Below are 27,912 nucleotides of genomic sequence, written 5' to 3' on the forward strand. Positions count from 1 at the left end.
TAGAAAATCAGTCACAATCTATGAATCTAATCAGTTGGTAACAAAGATAAATCTCGTCATCTCCCTCTCATTGGTTACATTCATAACGGAGTAATAACCCATGATTTTTCATAGGTATGTAATATATCAGAAACATTTAGTTGTGCATTTCTTCGATAACTTAATAAATTATCATTTTAAAAGTAATTTTGAGCAAATATCAAAATGAATATCTGATTTTTCATGCTGTGCATTAATGTTATTGTTGAATTCACTTCTAGTATTTAAAATAATTGATTTTAGTTTGTCTTATTTTTAATTCATTAAGAAAAAACTATAGAATTTGTATATTCTATTCAACTATTTATTGGTAATTGTCGTATTGGCCGGTATTTTAATATTGATCCAATTCTGACTTATTAAATTTTTTAGTATTGAACTCATATTATCTAATTTAATACTCCAAATGCACATGCTCACTGACCTCTTCAAGTGAAATTTCAGGTATTTGAGAATACTTCTGGAGGCGGGGCTAAATGTGCAGCACATGCAGGCTATGATTCGCCAGCCACTAATGTGGGCGGGGCCAGCAGGTTTCGGGTTGTGTGCTGTCTGTTTGATGAGCTGGCAGAAGAGCTCGTCTCTTAGGGGTCGTAGGTCATGAGCCGTCTGCAGGAGCCCCTGGATGTGAGGGATGGGACTGGCTTCGGCCTCTAGCTGATGAAGAACATTGAAGATCTTGAGGGCCTCAGCCTGCAGCGTGCCATAATTTCTCCCTTTGTCAGCTAAAAACATGAATATACAGAGTGATTATTACTGTTAGGATGTATTAGAACATAAATGTCGTCACATTTATTTATATAGTACTTTATACAATACAGATTGTATGTCAATTTCAGATCTCAATTTCAGCTATAAAGCGGTTCTACAGAATACTTAGGGCCTTATAATACACCTGACGCAATGCGGCTCCAGGCGCAGCGCAAGTGTTTTTTGTTAGTTTCAGCCAGACGCAGTTATCATTTTCACGTCCAGCACCACGTTGTTTAAATAACAAATGCATTTGCGCCCATCTGTGCTGGTCTGAAAACAAGGTGTGTTCAGAGTCGCATTGTTGGTGTGTTGCTATTTTGAGGCAGCTGAAAACGCAGTATTTTTTGTGTTATTTAAAGGACGCGTTAGTAATATGCGCCTATAGGCGGGTGCACAATGCACGTACACTCTACTATTCACACAGGTATTTGCAGCAGCACACAAACATTTTTAAATATGAAAAAATAAAAGGATTCCTCTCTGGTTCAGTCTTTCCGCTTGCAAATTCCACCATATAAATAGTGAATCCGCCATGGCGCGAGTGCAACTGGTTTTTAAAGGGAATGGGAGATGAGACTCTGATTGGTTTATTGCACGTTACGCCCAAAACACACCCATTACTCAATAAGAAAATAGGGACAACCCTTTTACACCATGCACCAGGCAGGCTAAAAATTTCCGTCGTTAATCTAGCAAAAGTGGATCTGGACATGCCCTAAGTGCACTTGCACTGTGCGCTTTAGACCATGCACTTAGATTGTTAAAATAGGGCCCATTGTGTCAATGTTGATTCAATTCAGTTCAATATGTGTGAATGCTCATTAGTTATGAATCAAACTCAGTTCAACAATAAAGTAGCTCTACAGAAGGTAGTAGTGCCATTATTCAGCTTGAATCAGTTCAATTCAACTCAACTGAATAAGTGTTTAAGTTGCAGAGTTCATTAATAAGGAAACAAATTAAATTCAGCTATAAAGCAGCTCTACAGAAGACAACTATTATTATCCAGCTCATCCAATAGTTTCAGTGCAGTCAAATTGATAATAATACTGAATATTAAGTGTATTTTAAATGTGTCTGTGTGTGTGTGTTTCACTTACAGCTGAGCTGTGCATCTCCATAGGGTAAAGGCAGGAGGGCTGTATGTAGAGGGTGGTGTGTGTAACGCAGTATTGGGTTCCTCTTATAGATCTGCTCCACTACCTCTGAATTCAGACAGTTCTCCTGAAAACAAACAGGTACAATAGCATTTCAATAAAATTATATTAAAAAACATAAATGCATATGCAATTGTGTGCGTGTTACCTTGATGTCCTGTATAAGTTGCTGTGTGTGTGTGTCGATGAGTGGTTTGCTGTCGATGACCGTCTGTACAGCGCTGGCCCATCGACTAGCCTCAGTCTGAAGCTTAGAGTACAGCCTGTATGAATGCTTACGACCAAACACGCTCACGTTCCAGTAGCCTAAAAGCACACAAATATAGTACAGAGTCTGAGAAAGATGTAAATGCTTGTTGGTATACTTTATTGATTATGTGGATGCGTGTGTGTGCTTACCGGTCTCTCTGAAGACTCTCTCATCGGGAACGAGCACAGAGCAGAGGCTGTTAAGCACTAAAGAGCCCAGTTTAAGAGCGTTTCTCTCTGAGCTTTTATAATAATCCACAGAATTGTGAGTCAGCACGAACCAGCGCTTCTTCAGCTTAAGATTCCCACGACTGCTCCCCCGAATCTCTTTATACAACCAACCTGGAAACCAAAATAGAGAGAGAAACAGAGAGAGATATTTTCACATAATACGCCAGCAAATTTCCTTGATTATTACGCAGGAATGAGAGTATAGTTCCTTGACATTTCGGCCTAGAAAATCGCAACTTTTCATTTTCCGTCTGTCTTAGTACACGATGTAACTGCAGAAGAGTCAAGTTTAAAATAGGAAAAATATATGCTAAAAGTGCTACAGCCAGACCCGGAGATCAGCTGAATGGATTCGAAAACGGTAAAACTCAACTGTTTAACTCTAGGGGAGTTGGAAAATTAGCCTATTTTCAAAAAAAGCGGAGTGTTCCTTTAAGCATTCAAAAAAGCATACAATGTGGAAAATCCTTAAATAATCTAAATAAAAATACAATCCAAAACACCCATTTACATCCAGCTTCTCTCTGATTCTATGACTGACTAGGAAGAGTGAAGAAACATCCTCATACAATGAGACCTAATGTATTAAATGTAAAAATAATCTTCAGACAATCCATTAACAAATGAGCATGGCTTTTGACTTGTGCGAGTAGGTGACCTCTCACCCCTGATGATGAACTCCTGTCCTTGCACACGCGTGTCTCCTTTCGTGCGTTGGAGCAACGTAATCCAGTGATGCATTTCTTCTGCAGACTCAGCCATGCAATGTAGAACACGATGGGCTGTAATTATAACGAAGGCATTTGGCCTGGATAGAGAAAAAAAGCAAAAACATTTAAAATATTTGATTGTCTACATAACACAACTGTATGGGGGTTTTTTTGGAGAGAAAAAAATTTAAACGGTTAATGTGAAATTAGGTTTAAACATTTAAATTCATTTTGCAGATGCCTTTAGCCAAAGCAACTTACAAATGAGGAACATCACAAGTCAACTGTGATAGAGTCAACAATATTCATTGTATTCAAGTTCAGTAAAAACTAAAATGAGAAAGTCCCATTGTGACATATAAATTCATAGTCACAATTGATAGATATAAAACTACAATTATAGGACAAGTTCATAAAAAAAAAGTATATAATAAGATATATTATATATAAATGTAAAATAATAGTAATAATTTTAAAAAGGGCAATAATACAAGTGCAGTTCACCCATCCACTTTGTTTCAAAAGCAACAAGACAGGTAGAGAACAGAGTGTGTATTTACCTTTCTGGGTTGTCAGAGGCACACACCGAATCAATCATTCCCACATCCAATGTGCCCTATGAAAAATACAAACATCTTTTCTGAATATTTTATCAAATGTCTGCAAATGTGTGTGTGTGTGTGTGTGTGTGTGTGTGGTCCAGGTTAACCCTGCGTTGTAGGGAATAAATGTCTCCACAAAGATAGTAATACCAGTCATTTTTGACCTTGTGGGGACATTTTTTGGTCCCTATTAAGGAAAGCAGCTTATAACTCATACTAAATTATGTTTTCTGTAAATGTAAAAATGCAGAATGATTTCTATGAGAGTTGTGTTTAGGGGCAGGGTTAGAGTTAATGATACAATATACAGTTTGTACAGAATAAAAATCATTATGTCTCTAGAAAGTCCCCATAAAATGTGTGTGTGTGTGTGTGTGTGTGTGTGTGTGTGTGTGTGTGTGTGTGTGTGTGTGTGTGTGTGTGTGTGTGTGTGTGTGTGTGTGTGTGTGTGTGTGTGTGTGTGTAATACTTACCACAGCATTCTGAGGATTTGCTTGTTCATCATGCATCTCTCGAATTTCCTGTTCTGTCGACATGTGCACCTGACTTAACACGCTAAACCAATGACTGCACACAACACAGAGACTAATTAAAAACCTCAATTCGATGGTTTTACACATTTATTAAGTAAACATAAAGGCTTGAAGCACACAGGATTAAAAAAGACAAAAACAAACACACTTACCTGGAATCTTCTGCAGTTTCTGCAATAAGGTGGTATGTTCTCCCTGGCATAACGATGTCAATCCCGTTCTCCTTCCCTGTTACATCAATAATCTCTCTAATAGAACAACACAAAAAGAACAAGTCAAGTCATCTTCATTTATATAGAGCGTTATACATTACAGTTGAGTTGAGAAATAAACAAATACATGCTTCAAAACAACAATATATAGAAAAATAGGCCTTTATTAATAGGCCTTTAGGCTGCAGATTTTAAAAGAAAGTATTTTTATATACAGTAGTTGTATATTTTTGATTGATAGGTTTAGCCCCCTAAAAGTGTCAAGAACATTAAGGCAGCAGAGCGTGATCGTAGCCCTCCAGATCTAGTGTCACACTGATTGTGACTGAACCTGAAACCTCTGTGTACTGCACTTCCTGAGGTCTTACTTGGCTTCGTGCATGTCCAGCATGCCTTTCATCCGCTCCTCTGTGTCATTCTCGTAGTAGATGAGTTTGCTCTGTCGCAGGACGAACCAGCGGCGTCTCCAGTTGCGCCGAGAGAGTGTGGAGGAGCCGCCCCCCTTCTTCAGCAGCCAGCCCTGTTTGAGCGCCTCTTGTCTGCTCCTGAACCACAGAAATGTTTCATCCTTGAGCACACACCAACGACGCTTCCAGGAGTTCAACAGGCCACCTGCAACACACATCCAGGTGTTCGGTAAATGAAATGCTGCAACAGTATCGCCATTAAACATTTACGTTGGCATACACACAGCTGTGCACAAGAATTAACATATAATGTGGCTTCTGGTTAAATAGTTAAACAGTTTCAGCATGCAAAGAAGACAAAGTGCAATTAACTATGCAAATATTAAAAGTGATAAAATCTCTCTTCCGAATAAATTAAATTTTTGTCCTAATCAGAAATGGCTGCCACAAACAGTTGGTTTATATTTCTAATGAGTTGCACACTGAAATCGGATTAGTCAAAGTCCTGCTCCACAAACATTAAACAATTTTAGAGTAAAATTTTACTCTTTTAAATTTCCCAAAAATTATCAAGTTTAAAAATAATTAATAATTGGCAGCACACCTATAGCTGAAATAAGCTATAAAACTAAGTTTGAATTGAGTTTGAGCCCTTATGTTAACTTAAAAAGAAAAAGTGATATAAATTTCATACACTTTGTTGCAAGCAGTGTTGGGGAAAGTTACTTTGAAAAGTAATGCATTACAATATTGCGTTACTCCCTTAAAAAGTAACTAATTGAGTTACTTAGTTACTTTTTAAGAAAAGTAATGTGTTACGTTACTTTTGCGTTACTTTTTCTCACCTGGGCTGGGCTTGTTTTTTTGTTTTGTTTTTTAATAGCAAAAAAAGTTTTATTTTTGTGCAAATGTAAAAACCTCTTCATACCAAAATTTAAATAATAAGCCTCAGGCTGAGGTAAAGATGTGCTGCCATTCTGGATAATGGAAGAGCAAAAAAGTTTTACCAATAAAAACAAAAAATCTAGTAATATTTGCTCATGGTTTAACTGAATCATCGAAGGTAAGTAGCAAGACATTGGTCAATAAAGGTAGATTAAATGCATAAAAATATTTGTTTTATTTAACATTTATATATTTGAGGTTTGCATAGTATTCTGATTTTGCATTTGACTGATTTTATTCATTTTGAGGAGTACTGAATCTTTATTGTGCAAGTGAGATGAATAAATGCTCACATTTAGTCTAGAACTACAATAACACATTTACACACGCCTCTACACTTACTCTCAATTTTTCTCAACATGGGGGCAGGAGAGCTGTCAGTCAAATAAATGTGAAAATGTAACTTGAGTTACTTTTTTCAAAAAGTAACTCAGATATTTTGTTGTAAATTTGAAAAGTAATGCGTTACTTTACTAGTTACTTGAAAAAGTAATATTATTACGTAACTCAAGTTACTTGTAATGCGTTACCCCCAACACTGGTTGCAAGCATGTAATTAAAGCCATAATATGTAATTGTTCGTCGCTTATTCAAAAGGCGTAGCTTGATGACGCCTGGATTTCACTGAGCTTTTATTATACCGCAGATGGCCGCTTCCTATGGTCATATGTACGCAGCGCTGTCTTACTTTAACAGCGGCTACTACAAGACACTTGTTGCACACTGCAGTAAGCTAGATAGATATTAGGCATGGTAAAACATGGTACTCGCGGTAAATCATGAAAACTTGATTTAAACTATAAGACTAACAGTAACAGTGTTGAGCTATATAACAAAGATTATTTTTCTGTCGATTAATGTATCCAAACAGTTGCTAACCTGTCTAATAAAACACGTAATATATTAAAGTGTCTTTGGTGTTTCCATGGTTTCTACTAAATAAAACCAGAAATCGAGGGTAACGCGGGTATGACAGTCTGTGTCCTGGTTAAAATTGCTTATTTCTCTGGATTTAAACATTCTTGGAAACATTTGGGATGTTAAGTACACAAGTAATTAATTAATTTCACAAAGGCACTCAAAGCGCTTTACATAGAAGGGGGGAATCTCCTCAAACACCACCAATGTGCAGCATCCACCTGGATGATGCGACAACAGCCATATTGTGCTAGAACACCCAACACACACCAATGGGGCCAATTGGCAAATTTGGCCAGGATGCCCGGGTTACACACCTACTCTTTATCAAAGGACATCCTGGGATTTTTAATGACCACAGAGAGTCAGGACCTCGGTTTAACGTCTCATCCGAACGTCAACAAAATATATAACATTGTTCTAGTGGTTTTTGGATATTTGAATCCAAAAATCATACATACCGTGCCTTTAAACAAACAAAATAAAGAAGTGTTGGGAGAGGAGTGGGCAGGCTATTTACCTTTAATATAAAGGAAGCTGTGGAAGTAGGGGAGAGTGACACAACTATAGACAGAATCCCGCCGGTAAGATGATTCATCGTCTGTGTCAAACCTTTCGAAGTCATCTTCACTGTCCTCAAACTGATGGAAAGAAACAGGGATACACGGTCAGCAATTACATGTAAACAAGCATGAACAGCACATGATTTGAAAGTCATGAAATGGCATTCACAACTCTTTTTCCTTCAGTAACGGGAAGTACGCTACCATTCAAAAGCTTTGGGCGAGTAAGAAGTCTCTTTTATGTACCAAGGCTAGATTTATTTGATAAAAACACAGCAAAACAGTAATTATGTGAACTATTATTACATTTTTTAAATATATATATATATATATTTTAAAATGTAATTTATTCCTGTGATACTAAGCTGTATTTTCAACATCATTACTCCAGTCTTCAGTGTCACACGATCCTTCAAAAATCATTCTAATATGCTGATTTGGTTTCGATTTTTTGATAAACGGAACATTTGAAAGAACAGCATTTATTTGAAATAGAAATCTTTTGTAACATTGTAAATATCTTTACTGTCACTTTTGACAAGTCCTCGCTAAATAATATATATATTTGAATTTATTTATTTTTAAAAAGTATTGTCTTTACAATTGAAAGAGATATTCAACAAGGAAATCAATCAATTTGTATTGATGATGAATTGGTGAATTGAGGAATTTGCTGAAAAGACAGTTGTTACAGAAGCAGAGCAAGCTATTGCATTTTGATGAAAGATTACCAAAGCATTAACATAGATTAAGCATGCACTATAAGACTATGGAGCATTTATTAACTACCAAAAATATGTGCAATAAACTAAATTATTTTACGCATTTGGCAGCTTTATTGTTTTCCTAATTTGGTGCTTTGGATGAAAGCATCTGCTAAATTAATAATATGTAAATGTTTTTTTCCACAGTGACTAATATTGTGTTATTACACACACACACACTATCAGTCGATGCATTTATTTGGACTCAAACCCACAACCTTGGTGTTGGTTTACGAGCTGATGAAATTATACTAATAATTAAGCCATAAAAATATCAAATTGAAAAATAAATCATTTTATGTGTTGTAAAAGGACACAAATGTTTGGGAATCCCTGCTCTACAGAAAAACCTGAATCTTTTAATGTTTCTGATTCATCAACCATGCAGAATGTGTGTGTAAAACTCACTGAAGATTGTGGCCCGTCTGAGCTGAAGCGGTACGCCCCTGAGCTGACACTGGTGCTGGTTGCAAAGGAACTGCGGTGGTCACGTGACCAGTGGTCATTGTGAGGTGGGAGGCTGGGAGGTCGCATGTTAAGGCCTCCATCATAATCATCTGGATCATAATCGGAATCTTCATCGGGAGGGATTAGCTCCGCCTCTTCTTCCTGAACTGCGTGAGAGTAGGTGGAGCCACTGCTTGAGGGTGGAGCATGATAGGCTGAGGGCATGATGATGGGTGGGACTGAGGGTGGGGGCATTCGGTCGTTTGCATAAGGATCCTCCTCAGAGGAATCATCGCTGGTGCGGATTCCACTGGTGCGCTGGCCATCTGAGTGGCCGTGCTCGCTGGGATTAGGAGAGTCTTTAAACCCGTCATCCACCCCCAGACCTTCATCCACCTCATCTTCCTCACCTCTAGCAACCCCCTGCTGTGAGCCACTGGATTCCCCCAGCGAGCTCTCAATGTTACGCACACACTCGTCGATCTCATCAAAGTTGAGCGAGGTGAGGAACTGCTGTGCAGCCTTACAGGCCTCTTCTTCCAGCCTACGGAGCTCCTGATCACGCAGCCACTGCAGACGATGCAACGACTGCGCATTTAGACTCTGCTCCTGAGCCTCTTTCTGTCGCCGCAGGCCTTCAATCTCACGCTCCAAACGCAAGATCTCCTCCACCTGTGATGCCTGGTTTGTTTCTACTTCGAACACCTCGTCAAACACCTGCTCCACCAGTGATTTCTCTGCCGCAGGGCTCTCAGGAGGGCTATTCTCAAATGGGCTACTCTCTGGTACAATACTGTCTGGTGCAGTACTCTCAGGTAAGACATTTTGAATCTGCTCATTTTTCATTTCTTCCTTTAATCTTCGAGCCTCCTCTGCCTGCATAGAAAAGACTGCGTTACCCAACATGCAATATAAACAGAATGTCATTTGAGCTGGTTGTGCTATGAATTCTGCATTAAAACAAAACAAAAAAAGAAACAGAAAATTTACATTTTATATCTGCTTTTGAATATATAGTCAAACCAAAATTTATTTAGACACCTTCAACCTTTTCTCACATTATCACAGTTTATTCGCTATAGTTTAGAAAATGGTAATACAATATGACAAGAACTCAGAGTTAAACTGTGCCAGAACAAATTAATCTTGATAATGTCAGATAGGTATGTAATGGATTACAATCAACCAATCAGCTGTCAAAATTAAGTACACAATTAGATAATACCAATTTAGGTCAACCTGCTGTTCAGTCTGTGGTGCAAAAGGTTGCATTACCAATTAAAGAAAAAACACTTAAAAGTAACCCTTAAAGTAACCCTAAAGTCACCCTCAAAAATGAAAATTAGACCATGATTAACTCACCCTCAAGTCATCAGAGTTATATTAAAAATGTCCTGGCTCTTCCAAGCTTTATAGATGACAGTAGCCACGTTTACATGCACACTTTTTTGTCATTCCGATTAAAATCATTCCGATTGAAAGATTCGGAGGACTGTTTACATGAGACGTTATCTAAACCGATTTGGTGTTTACATGTGCTGACTTTCAGTCGGAATCATTTCGTGACATGCGCACACAGTTTGTCTGCCGCATCAGATTCGTAACGTTAGTATCATGGATCAATAGTTCTGTGATGGTAATTTTCATATTTATTTATTTTTCTGTGGGCGGACATGCAGTAGTTGAAACTAATTTATGTCCTATACAATGGCTATTTCAACAGCTGTGAATGATGAATGCGGAATCAAAATTAATTAAATTCATTTATTTTGAAAAACACAAAATTAACTATAAAATGCACCCAAATTATTAATAAAAACATAGGATGTACGGTGAAACAAGAATGAAAGCATTCAAGATGTGCTTCGCATACTAGTACTAAACGCATAGATATTTCAGATGATTAAGGAAAGATACCATAATCACAAAGGTATAAATATTAACAAAAGTAATTAAAGTAGACTCTGGGTAATGTTACTTAACCAATTTGAAGCAGTACGTTGTTTAACTTTTTTTTATATCTAACTTACGAGAAACAAAATGTCGACATGTCCTCTCCAGCAGCTTGAATGTTCCCCGTTGCAATGGCAACTCTCAAAGGCCACCAGGACTTATACAGTTTTATAAAAGCTATTCATTATTTGTTTTAAAGTGTAAGAATCACCTCAGAACAATGAATTCTTCTGTCAGGCGCAGTTGAAGCCTAGGACAAACGCTGTCAAGATGAGATGGTGTAGCCAGGCTATGTCTGTGTCATTATTCCAACATCATGTTCATAACATGTTACGAAATAAAAAGTTTAATACCTCAGAAAAATTAACTTTCCCCTCTTGTCAACATTAGCCTGGTGTGAGCGCGGCGCATGCTCTTCCAGTTGTGGAGGCGCGCGCGCGCTGTATATCACGTCACAGAAAGACGTGCACTCAAAGTAATCGGATCAGGTCGTTTACATGGTGGAATTTTTCGTTTGATCGGTTCATGAAAAGGTTTATCCCACCCCTCTCAAACCGATTACAATTTCATTTGGTTTGGCCATTTTTATTCCGATTGAGGTGTTTATATGGAGCATTTTCATTCGGATTGGACTTTTAACCCGATTAAAGTCCTCCATGTAAACACACCTAGTGACTTGTTGGGTCATCAAGTCCATAAAAGTGCATCTATCCATCATATCCAACTGCTCCACATGGCTCCGGGGGGTTAATAAAGGCCTTCTGAAGCGAAGTGGCGTGTTTGTGTAAGAAAAATATCCACTTTATAGACTAAAATAACTAGCTTCCGGCGGTCAGCTGTATGCAAGTCGACTTAAGGCCTGTACACACCGGGACGAATATCATGCGCGCTTATCGCCAGCGTTTTTCGTGACGTTTTTCCGCTCATCTTGAGTGTTCACACCCAAGCGATTTCCACTGGCGATGCGCTGAGTGAACGTGCACATTCAGTAGATAGAGCTCCCGGTACACAAGGTGGTGCTGCGGCACTTTACGCTTCTGACACTCGCTTGTCACACAGAAAAAGAAGAGAGACAGTATTTACGTGCTTGCCAAAACCATAGACATATTATGTCCATGGCCAAAACCATTCACACACACTTTTTGCTAACTGTCAAGCAGCATTAGCAGCTCATCTTCTTCTTTGTCTACTTACTACTTCTTCGTCGTATCAATGTGTGCTCTGCAAGACTGTTTTGTGCTCGAGCGCCACCAAGTTGTGTTTTACTGTCACTTCAGCACTTCACTTCAGCTCCAGGCACGTGAACAAAAGCGGCAATCTCATTGGTCAGCCGTTTTTTTAATGCGCCGCGTCAAAATAAAAAACGAACCCGAGGCGTTTTTTTTTTAAATTACGCTTTTACACTTGCCGTTTTGCGCGTCGGTGTGCACACTCACATTGGCGCCCTTTGTTTAGTCACGAGGCGTTAAACGAAAATCGTCCCGGTGTGAACAGGCCTTTACAGTGAAAGAGTAACCCTTGACACCTTGAACCCTTGACGCATGCGTATTCAAAACAAAACACTGGTCATGAATTAGAAATCTAAAACAAGAATTTTTCAAGAGAAATGGCAGAGGATTTCGATATAAGAGAAGAGGGGCTTGAGTTTGTTGACCAGCCCTATCCACGAGAGGCATCAAAGCTTGCAATGCTCCTATACATCGCGTCAGGAGTTACTCTTTTAGCGCAAGTCGAAGCTAGTTATTTTAGTCTATAAAGTTTTAAATAGGGATACTTTTCTTACACAAACGCACCACTTTGCTTCAGAAGACCTTTAATAACCCACCGGAGCCGTGTGGAGCAGTTATATGATGGATAGATGCACTTTTATGGACTTCAAAAATGACCCAACAAGTCACTGCCATTATAAAGTTTGGAAGAGCCAGGACATTTTTAATATAATACCGATTTTATTTGTTTGAAAGAAGAATGTCATATACACCTAGGATGACTTGAGGGTGAGTAAATCATGGGCTAATTTTCATTTTTGGGTGAACTAACCCTTTAAGCAAAACATGGTCAGGTCAAAGTGTTTGAATAATTTTGGTCATTTTACTGGTAGTCTTCTATTCTATGAAGAATTTTTGGGTATAATACGTCAAAGTTTACTTTATTTTGCTATCCTCACTTACATAAATGAACTATAGTGCCCTGCACCCACAAGTAAAAAGATGTATCTGGTGTCCGAATAATTTTTGGTTTGACTGTATATCCATTACAATAATCTATATATGCGTGTGTGTTAATATGACAGACTGACTGACAGATAGACAGATAGATTTTTTCACTAACCGCTTTTGCCAGGAGCTCCAATTCCATGCGCTGTATCTCCCTAACAAATAAACACCACAAGAAGATCAGAAACTTAGAAACTAACATTACAAACACAAATGTGGGTATAATAATACAAGCAATTGTACAGGCAAATAATAATAATAAATTTGATAACATAATAATACAGGCACAAACTGCCCACCTCTCTAGTGCCTCCTGTTCTTCTCTTAGTCTCCTTTCCTCTTCTTCCCTCTTCCTCTTCTCCTCTAAAAGGTGAATGTAGAGCCGTCGTGCCCTTTGCCCTCTGAGCCTCTTCTGTAGGGTGATGGTGGCCCAGCGCATTGTCTGGAAGCGCCGGCGCCAATACAGTGCTCTGTAGTTTTTCTGAATGACAACAATGCACTGCAACATCTGCCTGTATTGCATCCTATAACCAGCAGAGGGCAGAGAGAGAAACAAAGGGAGTACATTAGAGTTGACACCAAGCGTGAGTGAGTTAATGTGTAAATGGCACATTATTACCGTGCTCTATAACCCAATATATGAGCTTGGATAATCGAAGCTGCTTTGAGCACTTCTGTTTCTCTTTGTTTCTCTAATCGCAGCTCCAAACTCTCTCTCAAAAACACCTACAAAAAAAAACAACCAATGAAAAACCGTCATTTACACCAGATCCACCAATCATGATGCATCTAGAGTATAAAACCAATAAATTATTAGGTTTAGATCCAAGCATCTTTCAAACTGCTTCACTTTCACAAAACCAGATTTTTCCATTTGTTTATGTACCACCCTATTCAGTATTCTTGGTAGCGACATTAAAAAAATGAATATAAAAGGGAGAGCGTATATCTTAGGTTACCTGTTAACTTACTGTAGGTTAACAGTTTGCAAAGTGATGATTAAATTGTGTTGTGAAACACTTTCCAAAGTATTTTATGTCAGCTACCCACACAGTCACATTTCAAAGTGAATATCCAGAGAACATGATGTTGCACACCTTGGTTTTTCCCAGCTGCCACTCAGCACTGGTGTTGTCATAGAGCTGCAGCAAAAGGTGGCATCGCCCCTTGATGTCATCTGATAAAGCCACGCCCCTCATCAACACATAGTACCTGGCAAAAACAAAATAAAACAGTGACTGAACTGTCCTGCAAAGGTGGTTCACAATAAAGGACTCTAAACATGTCAGTTAACACTAAATCCTCTTATTTTCATGGGGATAGAACAATGCAAAATGCAACATTGTGAGAACAAAAATTGGTTTTGTTGCACATCCACCTGTGAGAATTTTAGACAATTCCAATTGTGCTTATATTAAACTGACCGGTGTCTTTCCACAAGTCTAAAAATCATCCTTTTATATGTCAATATTGCATTCAACTCTTCTGTAATTGTATCTACTATATGATTATCATTCAAAGATTCCGTAAATGCAGGAAAAACACAAAGCAAGCTGTAATAGCACAATGTTAATTCTGGGTGTCAAAAAGCACTGAGTTTTGAGTATAATACGCATTCAATTAAAAGTGTAATTTGCATAGAAAGGAGGAGTGTTTGGACTGAAAATAATGACAATGACTTCATTTAACTACGTCTAAAAGGGTGTTGTAAAAACGTAAAATTTAAATAAAAATTGCCTCTGAATTTTCACTTGATAAAAAGGATGGAATGTTTTTGGGGCACAAACCTGGAACAGAAGTCCTTGAATGTTCTCCGAATGGGAAAACCAGAACGTCTGATTTTAACTGTCTCCAACATCCCAGAATATCTCAGCTGGTTGAGGACAACAGACTGCTCAAACTGATCGGGCATCTGCGAAAGAGAGTGGCAGAGACATTTTAACAATTTAAATCACCACATTTGCTCCATTTAAAAAGCGTTTCAGCTCCAGAATGAAAAGGCCCCAAATCTAAATTAGCCAAATTAATTCTGCTTTCAAATATAGACTGGTTGAGTTTTGAGTGGATTCATTCTTCAAACACACTAAGTGGGCCATCATCACCCCCTCTCCCCCTGACCTCCGACCCTGTGTGGGGGTGAGGTCGGAAACGGGGCGCTGTGATCCCCGCTTCTAAATGTCATCTCTGTGGAAGGAGGAATGAACCAGAAGGACTGGCGAATGAAAGTGAGATGAAGAGATGAGTGGTGAATGAGCTCTGTGAGATGAAGGTCAATACCAACACACACACACAGTCGCACTCACACAATCATTCATTATAGTTAGAGGCACATTAACATACTGATACATGCAGCACAAATCACAGAAAGCAGACAGGATCAATGTCAGAGTGCTTCATGGGGGGAGGGACAAAGTTTCTCTTTAATTGTCTCCCAGAAAAACAAATGCTAGCAACATAACACGTATTAAAAGGATACTTCACCCAAAACTAGTCATCAATGAATCATCCTCGTATCGTTGCAAAACTTTTATGACTTTCTTTCTAATGTGGGACACAAAATAAGATATTCTGAAAAATGTATCAGTATTCTTGTACAAACAAAGTTGTTTTTGTCTTCAAATAAATCTTCTTTTATGTTCTACAGAAGAAAGAAAGTCACAGGTCTGAAACGACACAAGGATGAGTAAATGATGACAGAATTGTCATTTTCAGGTGAACTATCCCTTTAGTAATCAAAGCGAACAGTTTTCATAAATCTGTTCATTAACAAGCAAAACTGTGAGAAGCTTATTCGTTATCCAACAGGTTAACAGATATCTAACCATCCAGATCATTGAACACTATGTCAAAACATCAGTCAGACATCTGGAAAACTCTCAGCATCTGTCTAAACATCACAATATCACTTCTGTTCTTCTACAGCAACAATGTAACTGGCTAAACGTTTAGTTTAATAATATATAGAGTCTTACTGTACAGAAAAGTGTCCTTTCTCATCCTGTGAACGTCAGCAGCTCTGAGTGAGTGTATGTTCACAACAATCCAGTGATCAACTGGTCAGCTCACACACATACACACCCCCCCAACCTCTCCGCTTTCATTCACACACTGTTGGTTACCATGGAGATCAGACCCATGCTGGGCTAATTTGTGCTCAAGGGGGGAAGGGGGTGCTGGAGGGAAATGCATTGTGGGTAAAAAAGGGGCAGAAGCCACCCCAGCTGTTTACATTCAAATAAAGTGGGGGAACAGTGGAGACATACAGCTGAAGTGAACTTGACAGAAAGACAAAAAAAATATATAGATGTCATGTATAATAATTGTAAGTTAGTTCATTCAGTCATTAGTTGTTTATAGTAAGCTATTTTTAGTGAAGAACATTTTAAATTGTAATCAATATTAGATATTTAGATAGATTTACAGATAAATTAATAGATTTCAGATGTCGTAGTAAATTAGGTAATTAAATATTTATATATTATTTTTAGTTTGCCATTTAAACATTTTATTTACTACTGTAAGTCGTCCAATTTATTTGAAGAGAAAAATAAGAAAAAAATAAGGATACAAATAATTTATTTTGTGTTTTCTGTTTTATTTCTCCTTTTATTGGAGGAATGGTTTTAAAATATTGAATTTTGGACAAACGTGTTACACATAAGTAGCTGTAAATTATTTAGTTTATTAATTCATCATTTTACTTTTTAACTATTATAATAAATATTCTACATTATTAATTACTTGTTTGCCTTCTCTTCTGTTTTTTACATTTTATATATACTATATACTTGTGCCTTCTGCACAAGGCAGCTGCATATTGATTTACTTCAGCATAGATTTGTTCATGCACGATCTGAAAGCAAAGTAGAATGGAACAGAATTGATGTGTCCCATTAACACATTCTGCACTGACCTCAAACAACTGAACAAAGAGGTACTACAAACACAAAACACACATGTAGTCTGACATCTGCTGTAGAGTTAATAGGCAGCCTGCTGAATGGCCTCAGGTCCAATGCAGGCTGAATAGAAAAGTGTGCAGAGCATGTGTCTGTGTCTCTCATAGGAGTCTTATATCTCCACACTGAGTTTATGATGTCTAATCTCCCTGTCACTACTGAATGAGAACACAGAGAGATATACAGCCATACACAGAATCGCCATCTGATAGTGTGTGTGTGTGTGTGTGTGTGTGTGTGTGTGTGTGTGTGTGTGTGTGTGTGTGTGTGTGTGTGTGTGTGTGTGTGTGTGTGTGTGTCTAATTGGTCTGTGTGTGTGTGTGTGTGTGTGTGTGTGTGTGCACTTGAACTCAGTCCATAAATGTGACCCGATCAGACTGGCAATCATAAAATAAACAAAACCACTCTGAACTGGTCATCAAAATTAATTTCAAACCTGAACCCAACATAAACCCAATATTTTACAAACTGACACAAAGTAGAAGACATCTAATGTTCATATGTTTTTGTCTGTTTCACATACCTTGCTATTGTTGGGTTTGATACAGCGAACAAAGAATGGATTGGAGGCACTAAGAGTGGACATCAGGGAGTGCAAAGAATTCTAGGTAGACAGAAATAAATCATCTGTTACAAATTGTTTAATATGTTCCAAAGGCACTTAATATACTAATAAATCCTTGATGTTTGAGGTTATTAGAAACAAAAGATAAACATGCAATCACTTGTTACACTTTTTAAAGTGCAAGAGTGAAAGATTATCAGTCTCTTTACATTCACTTACATTTAAATTGAGCTGCTGTTCTAAAGCGTTATGGGAGTGGAAGTTTCTTACCTTAAATTGAGAGCTAACTGTAGGTCTGCGATACTTTGAGCCACACTTGACTGTGTCCTGTCCAGTCCAGGTGTTCACTCGCTCAAAGAGGTCATACACAAAATCCAACCTGAGAGAACAGGAGCATGTGAACAAATGGCCTCAGAGAGGACAGTTACACAACTACACACACACACACACACACACACACACACACACACACACACACACACACACACACACACACACACACACACACACACACACACACACACACACACACACACACACACACACACACACACACACACACACACACACACACACACACACACACACACACACACACACACACACACACACACACACACACACACACACACACACACACACACACACACACACACACACACCTGCTCTCCCTGAGTAAGTTGAGAATATCATCTCTGAAAGTGTCTCTGTTCTTCTCCAGGATTCCTCTGACATCATACACAACCTGCAGACAAATAGCAGGATGTTAACCTGAGACATGACACCTGCAATGCTGACGTTGACAAGGATAGATTTTTTTTGTCTTCATTCTCCAGTATATCCATCATAACACATGAGATACGTCATGTACTACAGGTGAATAGTCTACAATTCTTATCTTTATTTAAAATGAAACTTGAAACTTTGCACACCATCTTAATAAAAATGTACATTTCATGATAAAATTGTTATGTTTTAAATATATAAAAAAGATTTTTAAAAACGCCAAATTCATTGTATGTTAACGTGATCACCAACTGCTAACTGACAGACCATATTGTATCAAAAGTCTATTAAATAGAATATTTAAAATATTATAAAACGCTTTGTATACTAATCAATAATGCTTCTTTACCTTTTTAAAGATAAAATGCTCCCTAAAATTACAAGCTATAGATTTAATAAACAATATCTCTACCTTTACCTATTATGAAACATGACATTATTATAGACATTGAATTTGATACATGAACAAAATATCACTTAAAGGTGAAAATGTGATGTGAATTTATATATATATATATATATACAATATATAAACATATATATTTTTTGGTAGTTGAAGATGCAAAATACTGTGGAAGTAATCCAATTAAAATGAATAAATAAATAATAATAATAAAGACAGTAGACAGGGTGCTGTACCTCTCCTGCGTAGTGCTTGATTCCAAACTGATGAACTGCAACACGGGGCTTAACATAGAACTGATTCCTCTAATTAGATGGAGAGAGAAATAAATTAGGGATCATATTTATCATATTCAGGATGATTATTATGCCCAAAATTCATATCAGTGGTCTTGCCCAAGCAAACCTGCTGCCCTTAAGAAAAATGAGTGTGTGTGTGTGTGTGTGTGTGTGTGTGTGAGACGTACAGAATGCTGGCTATGGAGCTTCTCCAGCAATGTGCCATCAGTGCCTTTAGGAAAATGACTCTCCTCATTCACAAGAGCAAGCAAACCCAACTTCTGCAAAGAAAACACATGCACAGACAGACTCAGATCTAGAACATCAGAATGTAGACGTTCACAAGCCTTAGTGCTCTTTCCGATATATTGCTCAGATCAGATTTTTTTGTATAGCTGTTCACATTGTTGTTTTTAATGTGGCCAATATCATGGTCCTGAACTGACGCGCATGCGCAAAAGAATGATAAAAAGACGTCACGCAGCACGCGGTCATACGGAAGTAAACACATTAAAGTAAGTGATTATGCGTTTATTTATAGTGTGTTCTGCCACTGAAGCCAGCAAATTTATTTGCAGGCAATATAAAAAAACAAAGACAAGGATGCGGAAAAAGACAGCAGATGCTTATGAGTTACACATCACGAACATTGATCTATAGTGACGTAAAAGTCACATGAATTCCGATATGACTGGTCAGACTGCGGTCGCAAAACATCTGACCTGTATCGGATATAGTACCAAATATGGAAGTGGCACAGATTGTAATTGAAAAGACCAGATTCCATGTGGTTTGTGCTGTTCACACTGTCATTAGAAAAACAGATCACATGTGAGCAAAAAAATTGGATATGGGCCACATTTGCCTGCAATCTGAACGTAGCCAGTGCTTTTAAGTGTCTATGTTGGTGTTTTTACCTTTTCTATGAGATCAAGGCACTCTCCATTGTCCATCCAGTTGACATCCTCCCAGACCAGCCCTTCTCTATGAACACAAACACAAAGAAAGTATTAAAATAGTAGAGAACTAAACGTTTACCCTGTGCTACCTTTGGTTGCATTTTAACTGTGTTTTGGTGTTGGTGATGCGTCGAGTGTGTTTATACTCGTAATGACTTACTTGTTGTACTCAAGCTGTTCTAAAGAGAAAATGTGCTTGTTGAAATACTCCTGTAGCTTCTCATTTGCATAGTTAATGTTGAACTGCTCAAACCGGTTCACCTGAGAAGGATAATAGAAATAAAAAAAAGAATGGAATAACATTAGTAATGACCAGTGAGTTAAAACCTCTGTCTGAAACTAGTCAGCATGACTCTCACCTCAAAGTTCTCGAACCCGAAGATGTCCAGGATACCGATGGATCTGAAGTCTTCACTGCCATTGATACGGTTGTTCAATTTACGAATGATCCAAGTGAAGCACTGAGAGTAGAGAGCCATCGCCATAGAGTCCCGTGAGTCCACCGCCTGATACACACACACACACACACACACACACACACACACACACACACACACACACATGTATATTTGTGTTGTTATTCTGACTACGGAAGGGTATTTGAGTCTTTATCACTTAATTAAACATGACTAATGTAAGTTTGAAACTGAATAATGAAAAAAAGTATCAAGAGTTTTTAAGTCTTTTCTGCTTCAAGCCATTTGTAGTAAAAGCCTGAAAAAGTACTTCAGTGTTCGTCACATTTTTTTTGCCAAAGGGCTATTTATTTGTTTATGCATTGGATTTCGTTATTAAAAGATTTATATTATTTATTAAAATATTTTTAAATGTATTTATTTATTTAAATATACATTCATATATCAATATTGAATTGCATCTTTGAAAATGCTGCACTGCTTTTATTGTGTTTTTACTGTTATGTGTTTTAAAATGTTGTGTTTAATGTATTTTTAAGCATTGGCACTGCATTGAAAAGTATTTGGAAATACCGTGTTAAGAAGTCAAGTTGTAATGTTTGATGGTAAACAAACTTTAAACCTGTATCCATACAGTAATAAAAGGGTAAATGAGGACAGTGAAATGTTTATTAAAGGATTGCAGTTACATGTGAAGTCCTCTAGAGGGAGGGAGAGTTTCTGGACCTGTTTTTGGTGACTACAGAAGTATTCTGCTGATACAATAATGTAACACACATATATTTAAATATACACATTTCATTATTATTACACTTAAAAGTAATACTTTTGCATTTAATTAAAAAGTAATTGGAAATATTGTTCATTCTTGTGTTACGCAGCACGTTTGAGTTTCTGCAAGAACCAATGAGGTTTGTTCTCGCACATCAAGTATGGTTGAGATTCTGTTTATGTTCACTGATCAAAGTTATGAATAAAAGCCTAAATTCAATCTGTTCATAATATAAAGAGATTGAGTCTCTTCAGAAATTTGATTTGTTTTACGATCTCTTAGGGTGCTTTCACACTTGGTTCGATTGCCTGGACCGAACCCGAGTTCGATTGCTCCCCCTGCCCCCGCTGGAATGTGTTCATATTATATTATTTGGGTCCGAACCGGGGTGCGTTTGGGTCATCAAAGCAGCAGCTGTTTACCCCGTTGCTTAGTAATGACAGCGAGGGTCAATAATGAGTGAAACACATACAAACAAACATTTTTATCAAATCATGCGTCATTAATAGCCGTTCACTTCCGTGATTTAGTACGATTGCATTCATATCAGCAGTGAACCGAACCGGAGTTCACATGAACCGTACCCCAGACCACCTTTTTAAGCGGACTCTGGTACAGTTTGCGGGTGCGCACCCCAGCTCGGAAGACCGAGTTCACATCATCCAAACGTACTGAACTCTGACGTCAATCGAACCCGGGTGCGCACCAAAACTGCTAGTGTGAAAGCACCCTCAATTAACTTTTTGAAGCGTTAAAGTGGTAATTGTGTAGACTGTTAATGGAAGTACAGAAAACTCTACGATTTAATTACAAATATATTAATTTGTGTTTCGAAGATGAATGAAAGTCTTATGTTTGGAACAATATGAGGGTAAATGAAATAACCCTTTAAATTGTAATGTATGATTTTACAATTTCACATTACAATTTAACTGTGTAAAAAAAAAAAATGTTTAGTGAGTGTGTAACACCCTTTTTACCTGCTCTACAGTGAGGGGTGTGCAGATCTCTTCTCCTCTGAGGATCATGGATCTGTGGGTCAAAACTTCCGCCAGCTGGGCACAATCCAACCCCAGAAGATCTGCAGCTTTACTGAGAGCTACACATACACAGATTGTATGAATATAAATGTAATGCAAATATCATCAGTACGGTAATGTCAAATAACAAAAACTCATTAATTCAACAATCAAGACAAAAGAGAAACAGAAGAGAGCGGAGAAGTGATTACCTGCTTTAGAGCAGACTTGTGCTCCACCTGCCGTTAAAAACTCAACGTTTCCAACATGCAGGATTCCCGACAGGAGCCTCAACACCTCCTTGATGTTCTCTTCTCCAAATTGCATTGTCCTCAGAGCATTCTAACACAAAACACACAGTTAACAAGCATTAAAACACAAGAGAACCATATATTTGATACACTATCTTTCAAAAGTTTGGGGACAGAAATGTAAGAAAAAAGAAATCAGTCCTAATAATAAGGATGCATTAAATTGATCAAAAGTGACAGAAAATACAGTAAAAAACTACTTTTTCAAAATAAAACAAAATTAATTAATAATGCTTAAAATAAATGCTGCACTTTTGAACTTTCTATTCACAAAAGGATCCTGAAAAAATGATCAACGTTTCCACAACAAATATTAAGCATGACAAATGCTTTCAACATTGATAATAATAAGAAATGGTTCTTGAGCACCAAATCAGCATATTACACTGACGGCTTAATGATGCTTAATGATCGCTGGAATAAATGTCATTTTAAAATATATTCAAATCGAAAACTGTATATTTGACCAAATAAATGCAGCCTTGGTGAGAATAAGACACACACATATAAATCATTGTATCTCATTAAATGAGCCAAGACCAAAACCATGTTGTGACTGTCTCACCAGCACTTCCTGAAAAGTCTCGGTGTCATTAATGGCTTTGTCCTTCACACATCCTGACTGACCCAGATAATGAAAGCCCTCCGGAGGGGAGAGGGAGAACGACTCTGTGAGAAAATGAGGGAGAGCGATAAACACAGATCTTAAACAAACTGATACTGTGTCGCAAACAGCACTGATTCACTGTGATAGTGTGACCTTCTGACGCCTCAGTCTCATTTGACAGACAGTGACATCAGCAGACGGTGAACCCTGGCATAAAGTGAAATATATACCGTATATTTCGCTTACTATGATTATTGACAGGTTGCACACTGGATGCAAGTCAAATATCAAAACAGAGACAAGTGAAGGCAACAAATTTCAGTTGAACAATTTTAGATTTCCATCATCTAAAGTTAAAATAGAGGGAAAATCTTTAGTGACTTTGTTCAGATAGGCAGCAAAAATCTCTGTTTTGTGTATTCGACTGAAATCTTTTTAGTTGCATGTGGTCTTAAAATGAAAAGCACAGTAGTGTCTACCACTTACTAAATGTATTCATTTACACTCAGACGTGGCTCTCATTAGTAAATATCAAATGAGTGAAGGCCACATGAGCCAACCAGTGTAGATACATCAGATACATTACAAAATAAAAATGTGGATTTCAAAAGCAAATCATATTTATTTGCAGTGCTAACCAGGGTTATTATAGTTATCTAAAACTAAAAATATAAAAACTAAAACCATAAAAATGTTTTACTTTAAATAAAAGTACTGAAATAAAATATTAAAACAATTAACATTTTATTTCAGCTAGTTACCAAGGCAGCATTTCTCATTTTAATTTAGTCTAACTTTGATGTACTAAAATGACTAAAACTGAAATTAAAATGAATAAAAACATTGACATATTTATAATCAAAATGACAAAAACAATGCAAATAGTAAAATGTAAATTAAATATATAGTAATAAAAACTAATTCAGAAATAAAAATTATAATAGCATCTCAATGATACTAAAATAACACTGGTATTAACAAAGCCTACGTTCATTTGTTCCCAGATATACATGTTTTTGCAGATTAAAGGTCATCGCCCTTCAAAATGAAAGCATTTTGAAGGGCGATGGGTCTTCAGTCTCCAACTCAAGGTTTAAAAAGAGGCCTCAAACTGAAATCTGTGGACAATGTAGACACTAGACAGCCCAGACTCACCCTTCTGTTCTGCGCTGGTTCCGGCCAGCAGAGCGTAGAATATGTGATAATTTCTTTCACCGGGATTTTGACGCACAACTCGATTCTGACAGAAATGCACACAGACAATCAGAGTCCAACAAAGACATGATCAGTGACCCAACTCAATGACCACATTGACAAAATCATACATGCAAAAGTTTCATGACTATTAAAAACCTCACCTTTTCTAAAAGGTCTTTGTGGTGAAAATAAAAAGTCAAGGCAAATGCAAAAAGAGACATTATGACAGCATTATCTATGTAAATTATTATTATTATTTTTTTCATCTTGATATTACATGTCACCTCAGATCACTGCGTGCTTTGGCTAAAATAGCCTAGAATGTTTTTTCAGCCTTTTTGAATCCTGCTGCTGTTGGGCATCAAGTGTGATGGTTACAGCAGGTGTGAGTTTCAATTGCTAAACAGGGTTACATATCACAAACTATCAGACATATAACTCAAATAACATAACTCAAATTGATAGCCAGGAGACTGTAACTAGTCGTACCACAGTACAGGTGGATGAATAAAGCTACAGAGCTGAACTAACAGTGGACACATCCAAGCAATGCACAAACAGAGGATACAGTCTGTGATTCTTCCTCCCTGGATGTTTCCATGCTGGCTGAAATGAAGCTGGATGAATTTCCCAAAGCGACTAGAGTTGTTGTTATGAACAGTTTTAGCATTTCCGAACGCCTCCATTATTGGACTACAGAGACAGAGAGACAGATGCATTAATGCAAATGAGTGAGCGTGCCGTGTATACTGAGCGTTCTGTACTAATTAATATGCATATGTACCTGCTCTCCAGAATTGCCTCCTCTACATGTGATGATGCCGTCTTTGTAGTTGAGAGCGCCACACTTTGCTGACTCATTTCAGATAGAAAACGCAGAATCATCTTTGTGCTCTCAGTTTTTCCTGCTCCACTCTCCCCACTGACACACAAACACACATACAGAAAATGTCAGCGCTGAGAGATGAATATTAGCTGAAATGAGCTGATGAGGCCAGCAGAGGGCAGTTACATTGTGGGTCTCATTCAAGGAGTATTTCAAGATTCAAGAAGCTTTACAAACTCAATAAAAAGTTAACACATTGTCATTAAAGAAATTGCATTACATTTGCACCAAATTGAGTGACAGTAAAGAGTTTTACACTGTTACAAAATATTATATTATCAAATAAATCCTGTATTTTTGAATGTTCAAATCATCAAGATAATATTACAAAATATTACCATTTTAACTGCATTTTCAATCAAAAAATGCAGTTGCGGTGAGCATAAGAGACTTCTTTCAAAAACATTAAAAAGCTAACTGACCCCAAACATTTGAACGGTACGGTAGCATACATATATGCTCAGGTGGTCAAAATACTGTAAATTATCTGTTGTGTTATTTCAATTCATTTTATATGCAGTTTGCTAAAAGACATGTTTAAATGCAGTTTAAAACCCAGATTTGTGTCATTTTGCATCACATTTGCATTAAAAACTTTAAATAAACATCAAATGAAATTCACAAAATGAATATACAAAGGCAAAACCTACAAGTGGGACAGGTCAAAATGACCTTTTAAAAGGGGAATGCAGATGGTGTGTAAAATTAAATACTTTTCATGCTAGGTTATTTTTACAGCTATATATTATAATTTATCTTACATATATAATACTTTTAACAACACAAAAAGGGATTTGTGCCTAAAAAAATACCATGGGACAGTAATATGGAAAGTGGCAAACATTTATACACACAAAAGTAAAGGTATCATTGCAAAATTATGTTCATAAATGTAAAAGTATTTTACGTCTGTGCAAAGCTTTGTTTTTATGTCCTACCCATTGCCCTTTTCATAAGGCAAGACTTGTTTGCACTCCCTGTGGTTTCATCCAGCAGGTCTGGGAGTTTGCAGGTATTAGATTTCCATTGCAATTCTTTGTTGTGGTTTGCAAAAACGGCAAAGGAAAGCGTTCTGAATTGTACGTAGTTACAGCATGAGTGTAAGAAGCATACTTCAGTTTCTGTGCAGTAAGAGCAAAACCTGTCTTCTTATGGTAACCCTATCGGTGTCCGCATGTTTGCTGAGTCTGTACATGCTCAGGCCTTTTTGGCAATGGCCGCCTGGTATTCTACCAATTTGTATTCTCTATGCTGGCTCTCGCTAAAGCTGGTGAGAGATCTGCAGCGTTGAAAACAACACAGCAGTCTGCCACCTTTAACCTCTGCATGCTTGTGTAATGAGTGCTGTCAGGCAGCCATGAGTTTGACCTCACACCGTAGTGAGAGGTCAGAGGTGAGGGTTAAGGTCATGGTGGAAAACTTTAAGGTCAGACTGTCTGAAAAGTAAATTAAAACGAGAACGCAAGCAATAAAACTCATTTCGGAACGTTCAAAAATGAGGCTTGCTGAAACCACGGGTTTGTGAAATGCATACAGAAACACACCTGATGAGCACACACTGGTTGTTGGAGCGCTTCCACATCGATCGGTAGCACTCGTTTGCAATGGCGTAGATGTGAGGAGGAATTTCGCCCAGGTGATGTCGACTGTATCGTTCTACAGCTGTGCCGTCATACAACCCTGACAGACTCTGATAAGGGTTTACTGCTGCTAAAATAGAGCCGATATACGTCTGCAAACAGAGAGAAGAATGGAGAGACAGACAGAGGATGAGGAAAAATAGAAACTTAAGTGAACAACCACATTTTATAAACATCCTCTACATCTGTGAGCATGTGCACATGTGCTTGTGTTTTGCTGTCTACAGACCAACTTTACTAACCACTGATGCAAATTGATCGGATTGGTCGTTGAGATGTTTTGATTTGAATACCAAATAAGTGCAAATTGGCACCTAAACGGTCAAATGTTCAGGTGAGTTTAGGACTTGGGATGCACTCCTGCATCTCTCCTATTATCATATCATATGTATTATCATATATACATGTACTGTATGACTGAAGATGAAATTTGAATTTATATTATATAAAACCAGATTTAATATACACTATATTGCCAAAAGTATTGCGACACCCCTCCAAATCATTGAATTCAGGTGTTCCAATCACTTCCATGGCCACAGATGTATAAAATCAAGCACCTAGGGCATGCAGACGCTTCTACAAACATTAAGAACGGGTCGCTCTCAGCTCAGGGAATTCAAGCGTGGTACTGTGATAGGTTGCCACCTGTGGAATAAGTCCATTCGTAAAATTTCCTCACTACTAAATATTCCAAGGTCAACTGTTAGTGGTATTATAACAAAGTGGAAGCAATTGGGAACAACAGCAACTCAGCCACGAAGTGATAGGCCACAAATCACAGAGCTGAGGGTGCTGAGGCACACAGTGCGCAGAAGTCGCCAACTTTCTGCAGAGTCAATAGCTACAGACCTCCAAACTTCATGTGGCCTTCAGATTAGCTCAAGAACAGGGCATAGATTGCTTCATGGAATGGGTTTCCATGGCCGAACAGCTGCATCCAAGCCTTACATCACCAAGTGCAATGTAAAGCGTCAGATGCAGTGGTGTAAAGCACTCCGCCACTGGACTCTAGAGCAGTGGAGACGTGTTCTCTGGAGTGACGAATCACGCTTCTCTGTCTGGAAATCTGATGGATGAGTCTGGGTTTGGCGATTGCCAGGAGAACGGTACTTGCCTGACTGCATTGTGCCAAGAGTAAAGTTTTGTTTGTTTTTCAGGTGCTGGGCTTGGCCCCTTAGTTCCAGTGAAAGGAACTCTTAATGCTTCAGCATACCAAGACATTTTGGACAATTTCATGCTCCCAACTTTGTGGAACATTCTGGGGATGACCCCTTCCTGTTCCAACACCAGTGCACAAAGTAAGGTCCATAAAGACATGGATGAGTGAGTTTGGTGTGGAGGAACTTGACTGGCCTGCACAGAGTCCTGACCTCAACTCGATAGAACACCTTTGGGATGAATTAGAGCGGAGG

At 37.9% G+C, this 27,912-nt stretch overlaps 1 protein-coding gene across 1 annotated transcript in view; it reads right to left on the bottom strand.

Annotated features, from left to right (window-relative positions):
- The window catches only part of myo10 (myosin X), a 60,269-nt gene that overhangs the window by 5,305 nt on the left and 27,052 nt on the right, over window positions 1-27,912 (bottom strand). The window contains exons 4-35 of the mRNA XM_079818942.1: window positions 26,402-26,589; window positions 24,756-24,893; window positions 24,540-24,664; window positions 24,133-24,146; window positions 23,930-24,014; window positions 22,733-22,836; window positions 22,069-22,198; window positions 21,818-21,936; window positions 20,009-20,155; window positions 19,810-19,910; window positions 19,608-19,674; window positions 18,879-18,971; window positions 18,649-18,717; window positions 17,886-17,968; window positions 17,494-17,602; window positions 17,182-17,262; window positions 14,487-14,611; window positions 13,797-13,911; window positions 13,319-13,425; window positions 12,999-13,223; window positions 12,815-12,854; window positions 8,492-9,406; window positions 7,277-7,397; window positions 4,855-5,098; window positions 4,427-4,522; window positions 4,215-4,308; window positions 3,700-3,755; window positions 3,095-3,237; window positions 2,349-2,540; window positions 2,098-2,255; window positions 1,893-2,016; window positions 464-764 (exon numbers count right to left, since the gene is read on the bottom strand). Coding sequence (XP_079675068.1) covers window positions 464-764; window positions 1,893-2,016; window positions 2,098-2,255; window positions 2,349-2,540; window positions 3,095-3,237; window positions 3,700-3,755; window positions 4,215-4,308; window positions 4,427-4,522; window positions 4,855-5,098; window positions 7,277-7,397; window positions 8,492-9,406; window positions 12,815-12,854; window positions 12,999-13,223; window positions 13,319-13,425; window positions 13,797-13,911; window positions 14,487-14,611; window positions 17,182-17,262; window positions 17,494-17,602; window positions 17,886-17,968; window positions 18,649-18,717; window positions 18,879-18,971; window positions 19,608-19,674; window positions 19,810-19,910; window positions 20,009-20,155; window positions 21,818-21,936; window positions 22,069-22,198; window positions 22,733-22,836; window positions 23,930-24,014; window positions 24,133-24,146; window positions 24,540-24,664; window positions 24,756-24,893; window positions 26,402-26,589 — 4,709 coding nt within the window. The remainder of the gene's footprint in view (window positions 1-463; window positions 765-1,892; window positions 2,017-2,097; window positions 2,256-2,348; window positions 2,541-3,094; window positions 3,238-3,699; window positions 3,756-4,214; window positions 4,309-4,426; window positions 4,523-4,854; window positions 5,099-7,276; window positions 7,398-8,491; window positions 9,407-12,814; window positions 12,855-12,998; window positions 13,224-13,318; window positions 13,426-13,796; window positions 13,912-14,486; window positions 14,612-17,181; window positions 17,263-17,493; window positions 17,603-17,885; window positions 17,969-18,648; window positions 18,718-18,878; window positions 18,972-19,607; window positions 19,675-19,809; window positions 19,911-20,008; window positions 20,156-21,817; window positions 21,937-22,068; window positions 22,199-22,732; window positions 22,837-23,929; window positions 24,015-24,132; window positions 24,147-24,539; window positions 24,665-24,755; window positions 24,894-26,401; window positions 26,590-27,912) is intronic.

Source organism: Gobio gobio, assembly GCF_949357685.1.
Source record: "Gobio gobio genome assembly, chromosome: 6".
NCBI classification, from domain to species: domain Eukaryota; kingdom Metazoa; phylum Chordata; class Actinopteri; order Cypriniformes; family Gobionidae; genus Gobio; species Gobio gobio.